The sequence below is a fragment of the Ptychodera flava genome, chromosome 6 (assembly GCF_041260155.1).
Source record: "Ptychodera flava strain L36383 chromosome 6, AS_Pfla_20210202, whole genome shotgun sequence".
In the NCBI taxonomy this organism is placed as follows: domain Eukaryota; kingdom Metazoa; phylum Hemichordata; class Enteropneusta; family Ptychoderidae; genus Ptychodera; species Ptychodera flava.
Window position 1 is genome coordinate 38,875,414 of NC_091933.1, and position 8,705 is coordinate 38,884,118.

An 8,705-nucleotide genomic window follows, 5' to 3' on the forward strand; every position below is an offset into this window, starting at 1 on the left:
ATGTTTTTCCTAACCAGAAAGCTTAATAATTTAGAGGCCCTTTATGACCCCTTTTTTTCAAATTTATATATACATGTATGTACATCATGTAGCTTGTGTACATGTGGTTTAAACACAGTCCTTCCATTGAGGGACTGTGATTTATATTAGTGTTTACATGAGTTAACTGGGTACCATGGTCCTTTGAAAAGCTGAAACCTACCAACTGACATCAAAAGAAAATTTTGACATTTGTAAAATAATGTGTTAACATTCATGTGGCAACTACTCTACCAGACAAGATGACAAAAATGTTCTTTCATGCTATTCGGTGTCAGTTGGGAGGTGTGTGTGAATTCTGTGACCTTGTTTGACCCAGAAGTCATCACATGATCAGAGCAACAAGGCTGTCTTTGTACCGTAATAGGTGTAAACATTCAACCTCTATTGAGCAAGTTGGATGTTTGTTGAATGTTTGCATTCTGTTGATGTCATCTCCAGATATATCACAAATTCCCCCGACAATAGAAAGTACAGTGTAATATGGATGTGTCAAAACCGAATATCTAAAGTATGATCAAACTATTGATTAGCTTTGAACTTAGTTTTCAAATGAAATGGACTTTGTTGAAGATTTTTTGAGTAGCAAGTCTATCGAAATTTGGAACACTTTCAACTTAAGTTAATCTTGCTCAGGCCATTGTGATTATAAAAATTGTTGGAAAAATAGTGTTGAGTGTTTCAGACAGTCTTCTATGTAATGACATTGGACCCTTTTCAATGATAACTACTGCATAGTTACTTATAATCTTTCTTTTTCCTCTGAAACTACTTAAATTCTTGTACAGTATAGGCTATTTTATGACATTGTGTCTTGATTTCTGACTGCTTCAAGATTAAAGCCCCAGTAATGCTAACTTTTGATGATAATTTCACCATTTTTATTAGCTCACATTGGTGTACCAATGTGAGGTTATCGTATAAGCTGAATCAGTTCATTTGCATCTGATTTGCATGTCTGTATGTCTGTATATTTGTTGGTATGTGCGGATGTATGTCTGTCACACACAAAGGCTCCATACCGCCAAAGGTACCATCTCAGTATTTGATGTACAGGTAGATGCAGGGGTTGAGATGTGAATTTGTTCAAATGAACACATCAGTGTCAAAAATGTGCAAATGAGGTAAGAAAAAGTGAAATCCTGCAAATGTGCAGGAGGCATGGCAGTGAGAAACAGGCAAACTCCACTGATCTTGACTCATTTCCTGTCATTGTTATGAACTGTTACATATTAACAGACCAGCTGCAACCATAGACAGTAGATGGGGGAAGACCGTTTATACTAAACTAAGAGGGGCTTGTTTCTGCTATGCATGTTGCTAAAGTTGACCTCCAGTACCTAAAGTTAGACCTTAATTACTTTTGTCATTCTTGTTTTTCTGGTTTAAATATTTTTGTTGTTTTTCTGTTGTACTGTGCAGAAATCATTGCCATAACATCAACGTAGAATTTTCCTCCACTGAACAGATAGAAACAACATTTATTGTTGATCATTGGTAACCCATACTGGTATATACCAATTCTGATCAAATTTGAGCAACACTGTATAATTGTCGCTATGTTTATTTAAATGTGAACCATAATGCCTTGTTCTTCTCCCCAAAGAATGTTGATATACACAGTATTCAGCTTGTCGACTCAGTCCCTATGGTTGTAAACTGCATTGTTATTGTTGCAAAGTGACTTCTTGTTGGGACTAGAATTCAAATGTAAACAATAAAAATACATTTTACACTTTAGAACGATAAGTTGACAAGCTAAATAGTGGGTGTTGCAGGATTTTTTAGGGAATAGGAAAAGAAGTTGCAATTGATATATAAAATAAAAATAATGAAAAAATCATCGAAAGTTAGCATTACTGGGGCTTTAAGATGCAATTATTAATACAAATATACAAATGTGTTACATCTATGTACCGATGCTGAACATGACATCGCTATTCTATTTGATGCCATGTTTCTGTGATTTTTACTGAAGGTGTCAGACCTGAGCGACTCGTCCAGTTTGATGACCAATGTTGGAATTTGATGCAGTCCTGCTGGGCGGGGGATCCAGGAAAGCGCCCTCTACTGGGAGATGTGCACACAGTGCTACAGAAGATACATGAAAAGGAATCCCAAAGACCGGTGCCCCCAAAGCAAACTTATCCCAGACATGGACTTGGGAGAAAAGTTGACAAAAAACACAAAGTCAAGTAGGTGACATGAGGTCTCCTAATGAGATACATGAATGTCAAGTACACAGAGCGTGTGTAATCTAGTCTCTCCAAAGTCAAACAGATGTTATACGCATCTCATATGACTTCATTTCAAACATGATTTGATTATGTGAAATTTTTTTGAATGTATCTACATGAGCAGATATTTTGACATAAAGTTAACTTTTGAATGTAACTAGATTAAGACATAGATTTACGAAGTGGGAAAAAACTTATGAAAAAACTTGTAACATGTTATTAATCATGTTGTGAATGAGTAAAGACCTTCACAGTTGAAGAGGTGAACTTGCCAGCTATATGTTAATGCTATTTAAGGTAGAACAGAGTAAGATCTTTCCAGTCCTTTTTTGTTTGCTTTGTTTGTAGAGGCTGACATATTTTCCTTTTTGTAGGCATTTCTAAAAAATATGTGTTTTGATAAGTTCTTTATAGAAATTTTATTTTTTGGATTTTTGTTTGCTGTTTTGCATGCCTTCTTTGAGTTATATTGATCAAACTTTCCAGTGTAGAATACGCTATTAGTTGCCATGTGGGACGTAATCTGTAGATAATTTTACCACTTTATATTCAGGTCACATCTTTAAAATTTCTTCAAACTCGTTAATTGCACCTTAAAACATTTTACCACCATGGTGTGAACAAAGTTAATTGTTTTCAGGGGTGAACGTCAACCTTTGTACAGGAAAGTGGCGTGAAAGGGTTATTAACCTGGTCACCCTCAATTCCCTGCAAACAAATCCACAATCACCATTGACAACAATGGGTTTGGGCAAAACCATGATGCTGTAAGGGTACATCATCCATGATACGCATAGATATTTCTGCTTGGATTGTATCAAGTGTAACTTAAAGTCAAGGTGACCACCAGTTGATGCATAAGTAACAACTAATTCTTTTCGTGTGTAAAGGTAGGATCTTGACCTCATGCAGCAATTTTGAAAAAAACTTTCAGTGGGTAGATTATCAGAAGATGGTCCCAACGAGGAAATTAGTTTAAGTTTGTAGTATTAAATTAGAGCATAAACAGTGGTCTGGCATCAAATATGATTTATCATTCAGTGTTCATCTGTAGTGATTGTCTCTTGCGTGAAAGGTCACACTTTAATTAGCAAAGTTAAGTATTACCGTTAAGTATTATCATATCTCCCATACGCTGCACTAAACCAATCAAGACATGTCTTGACTTGGCAGTAAATGTGCTTGGTACTAACTGGCGTATAGAAAAAAAATGGTGATAGTTTGCAGGCACAGTGTGCGCATAGTGATAGTTCTGTAAGTATATCAACCTGCAGGTCCAAAAGAGCACTTGGCTTTCACATATGGCAACATGCACTTTGATGTCAACTATGCATTATTTTGAATGGTAAGAAATAACATTTTCCAAGATTTATTCATGGGACAATTAAAAAGTCAGTCATAAGAGTAGCCAAAATTTTGAGATTGGTTTTCCTCCCGGTGGAAACTCTCCAAATATTTGGTTATTTGTCATTGTTTGTTCTGACAAGAGAGGGCGCTCTTCACTGTTTCTGCACAACCTAGTCAAGTCGCTGCTGTTAAAGCATGGAGTAGACGGGGAACCTCTACCGTACTGTTTTGGTTACAGTCAATTACGTTATTCAGTTGCACTGTATTTCAAAACACTACACTAAAAGTAGGAGATTTTTATGGACAGATTTTCTACAGTTAGGATGGCATTACAATGTATATAGGTGTAATAGCATAGTTCCATTATCTAAAGCTGAAGGGTAAAAAATATGCATGCAAGTATGTGCATTGAATGGAGTGTGTATGTTTTATAAGGTCTGTATCTTGATTGTCTTCTACAGGACTTTATCTCACAAAACGGTTTTGGGGGAACCGTAATTGATATTTATCAATATTGAAAACAGGATTGTTAAAATGATTGAGCATAAGCAACTTTGATCTAGTATTGCATGCTAAAAAATATATTTATCATGTTCACCTGTCTGGTGTCCCCATTAAGTGACTCTTTCACTATTAACAGAATGAGCAAAGATCAAGTTTTTTAGTCTACCGTTGTAGCTTATGATACTGATTATTTAGAACAAGCTGCAAGTCAGCCAGGAATAGAAAGAAATAAAAGTTTATATCTGGATTTTGATTCCCTCATTTGAAAAATTTCTGACGCCAAACTTTTTCTCATCAATGCAACTAATAAATTTGAAATATTGTTTTGATAATTTGAATAATTATAGTAAATACAACTTTTGCTGGGCAAATGTTTTTAGCCTTGAGTGAACAGAAGATAATAAGTAAACAAGTAAAGTTTTCTAAATTTTTAAAACATCTTAATTTAATGTGATCCTACATTGAAATAGAATTTCAGATTCGTGAACAATATTTTGATGGCTTTCATGATTTTTACCAGTAAGTTTCAACATGATGATGGACAATCTTGAAACGGCAAATATACATCATAGATCACCATTAGACAATAAAAGTGAATAGTTGCCTCAGTATGAAAAGGAAAGTGAAGTTTTGCCTGCTTATTATAAATGATTTTTGTCAAAGTGCTGTGCATGAACAAGAAAGACCATACAACTGTTTCATATGCTTTGCTTATGCCAATTGCTGGTAATGTATAAGGAATGGTGCTAAGTGACAAGACTTGTCTTCCTGTACACTTATTGATTCGTTTCTCTGACACTTACATGCTGCATGCTGTATATCACCACTGCAAGGTTCTAATGTGCTTTTTTTAACTTATTTATTATTTTGCAAATAAGGAGAACTTTTATGAAAAGTTAACACATCACCTCAATCTTGTATTTCTTCAACTTGAAAACAGACCATGTGGAATATGCTAACCAAAATCTAAATGTATTGCTGCTCATAGTGGTTTAATTGGATGATAGATAATCGTTAAATTTTTTCATGTGTTAGTGTAAATGGTATTTGGTAAAATGTAGGTAATTTCTGGTATCAAGAATTATCACAATTTACAACAGGGTCACATATTGTCTTTTTTGTAATGGTAAAATTAAATTTTTGGCATGTATGTACGTGTATTTGCTTTGCGCACACTTGAGTGTTTTCATAAAAGTGAGTGAGACAGAATGCAAGTTGTGAAGATCTCAATGTTAGGGTAGCAAATGTGATGTAATTTTGTGATCACATTGTGCCAAATTAAGTTTAATTTGAGTACTTTGGCTGAAAAAAAATTGAACCAACTCATCATGTCATGCCATCTTGCCAAAACTTCATTTTACACCGTCTTCTATATTTGATCCCACTCTGGTTTAGACAGTCTGATTGGAAGCCGTAATCTTGTAAAAATGACGTAATACAGTATCTCAATTGGATATGGTCCAAATTTATTAACTCCATGTGGACCATCATTTGCAGAAATTACCTTGAAGTTTATATTGTAGCTGAATTTGTTTGAAATTTAGTGCAAGTGGTGCACTAAAGGCTAGCTAAGATGGTGTAAATTTCCTGAATTTCACGTTCCTTGTGGAACATTTCCTTGCTGTATTTAAGAATACCTTTTTTTATGTTCCTATGTCTATGTATTTTCAGCAGTGTCATGTAATTTTCAGCTAACTTGTATTTTTATTTCGATAATTTGTAATGATATTTTTTGTCATGTTATGTCTGGAGTCACAGAAAAAGTGTAACTCCAAGTGCCAACTTTGGACATGTAGTTGAATATCTTTGACAGTTAGTTACCGGTATAAGTTTGGTTACACTGTAGAAAACAAAGGAAAAAAAAATTGGGGCAGTTTGGAAATGTTAATCGTAATATTAATCACTGCATACATGTATTGTACAACACCCAAAGCAAATGTCATATTAGATGTTCACCAAGAATATCCTTAATGAAGCTGAATAAAATTATTGAAATGTTTAACTGTTCAGTCGTCATTTTAGAGGAAATGGTGATATTGTTTTGAGATTGCGTAGAGACATTTTTGCATATGGCTGTTCGTTTGCATTCTTGTTACACCAACTGATGGGTGTAGAAAGGCTTGAATGATAAACTGATACAGCCAAATTCATGATTGTAGTGGGACAAAAACAGTAAGAATGTGAACCGAGTCACGAAATTTGAGACGAAGGTTGAGAATGTGAAATTGTACAAAAAAATTACAGGAACAAGTCAAATAGGAGGAAAATCAAAAGATTTTACCATAAACTGGAGAAAGGGACTTTGTCTACTGTTTATGGTTCATCCCATGAGGGTGCTCTGGTCAGGCCTCATTTATAGCGCCCTCAGGTGTCAATGTCACAGTCTGAGTTGAGCAGTAACCATGCAAATGTGTATGAGCAATTACATGTAAAAGTTCTTGTATTTTGTATCTCAACAACAATGGAAATATTATGCATACCTGCAAATTACTGATGTAACCATGACAGTACAGACTTTGATAACCCTGGATGTGTATATTTGATGATCAATACAATAGCTAGTGCAATTTTTTCCATCTTTTTTTCTTTATTTATTATTATGAGCTGCTTTGAGCTGAGAGGGAAGTTACGCATATCTGTTTGGCAATGTTTCTGTACGGTAGGAGTTTGAGCACCAAAAAGAGCCCATGGCTTGTCAAAGCTTCTGAACTTTTCAGAAAATTTGTTTGTGCTCTTTTTCATTGTTGTCTTTGTACTGTATGATATATTTTATTAATTCAAGAATCAGCTAGTGTTTACCATCAATGCTTTGCGGAGTTCGTTTTGTATATTTGGTTTAATAACTTTGCAATGCTCTTGTGCGAGTCTTCAGTCGTGTGTTTCCCATTTTTTACCCAAACAAATTTTTGTGAACGGAAACTGCATTGGAAAATTCATCTGCTAGGAGAGCATCATCATGAACAGAAAAAACCACAATTGTCTGTTACTTCTATGTTGAAATTAATAGTCAATGTGTACATGACACTGTAGAGGGAGCTGTTCCCACATTATTCGTTGACATGCCGTAACAGGCAATATCAGGATATAGACTGGTCTTTTACCAATATCCATTGTTCAGAATGTGTTGTATCAGTTAATTAGTTTGGTACCTGTTTTGAAACAGAAGAAAACTCTTCCTCAAAGAAATGATTTGTTGTGTTGTGCACATTTTGTATTTGCAGTGCACAATGTGTCAGCGTAAAAGAGGATTTGTCATTGTACACTCATAACAACTTCGTCATCACAGTTAGCTTGTATGCCCTTTGTCCCTATAAGTTACTGAAATCTTGCAACTTGAAATACCCAGTATATATATTAAATGCAACTCGTCTTCCACAAGACTTTTTGATTTTCATGCTGCTGTTTATCACCATGCTGTGCATATTTAGATTTGTTAGTTATATTTCAGCTTATGATGTGTACATGACGACAAAGCCCAGCATCACCAGCACAAAATACCCATCACACTCATCCTGTATACCAAGAAACAACATTGTGTCTCCTGTGTTTCTGTAATATCTTTTTTGTTCCTGCACAATATGCTAAGATATTCCTTTTGCACTGAAAAACCTGAACAACAGATTTACAACTTTTTGTAACACTTCAGGTTAGGAAGCTATTTTGTTTTACAATTTCTGTTGTTGTAAACATAATAGTCTGTATTTTTGAGTATACATGTAAGATAGTAGTTCAAGCTTCATTCTGTATTTAAATGGTGTTTGTTTATACAAGCTGATGGCAAAAACAGAGATGCATGTAATGCGTCAATTGTCATTCTGTGAATATTCTAATAAAAGTTTCTTTCTCACACCATCCAGAGTCGACAGTTTTGTTCAAATTACCTTTCACCAGCAGATCTCACGGTAGATCTCACCAATCACCTGTAGATCTGGCCACTGATACAGCCAACACATTTGTGTGTGCAATGATACTGGCAATATGCATCATCTGAGAAGCCTCTAGCTTATTGGTTGGCTGAATATCATTGTCATAATTTATTCATTTTCTATTTTACAGCCAATCAGCTGCATAACTTACTCTATAAATAATCATAATCCATCAATAATTAGAACCTTCCTAGCCACTGCTCATTATCCCAAGTGTTACAGAGTAGTTTTAATATGCAGAGCCTTCAGAGTAAAAGTGAAAGTATTGTAATATCACTGTTAAAAATTTTTGGTTGTCAATGATTGACTGTGAGTGTATTCCCCTTCCCTGCTTTGTCCAATACTACAATTTTCAGTGAACTCATTGTTGTTCATTCAGAATTTCAAGTTGAAGTATAATGGTTTAAAATTGTATGACGTACAGGCATCAGCTCTCATAAGTAACATCAGTTTGGGGTTTACCACAGTGCTCTTTCAAAAGACTAAAATGGTTCTATTTTGAATCAAATTATGCTAGAAGTGCTATGTATAGTAATAGTATCCATGCATTTAAGAGTATCAATGAACATTGCTCAGTTGTGCAAATCTAACAGCCATAATAACTCCTGGCAAGCATGGACTACTTATAGTATAGCGCCCTCAACGTCCTTCA

The 8,705-nt window shown here is 34.9% G+C and overlaps 1 protein-coding gene across 1 annotated transcript in view; it reads left to right on the plus strand.

Annotated features, from left to right (window-relative positions):
- LOC139135731 (dual serine/threonine and tyrosine protein kinase-like) overlaps positions 1 to 7,979 on the plus strand; it is a 47,011-nt gene extending 39,032 nt beyond the window's left edge. The window contains exon 10 of the mRNA XM_070703380.1: positions 2,018 to 7,979. Coding sequence (XP_070559481.1) covers positions 2,018 to 2,238 — 221 coding nt within the window. The 3' untranslated portion in view covers positions 2,239 to 7,979. The remainder of the gene's footprint in view (positions 1 to 2,017) is intronic.
- Positions 7,980 to 8,705: the final 726 nt, after the last annotated feature.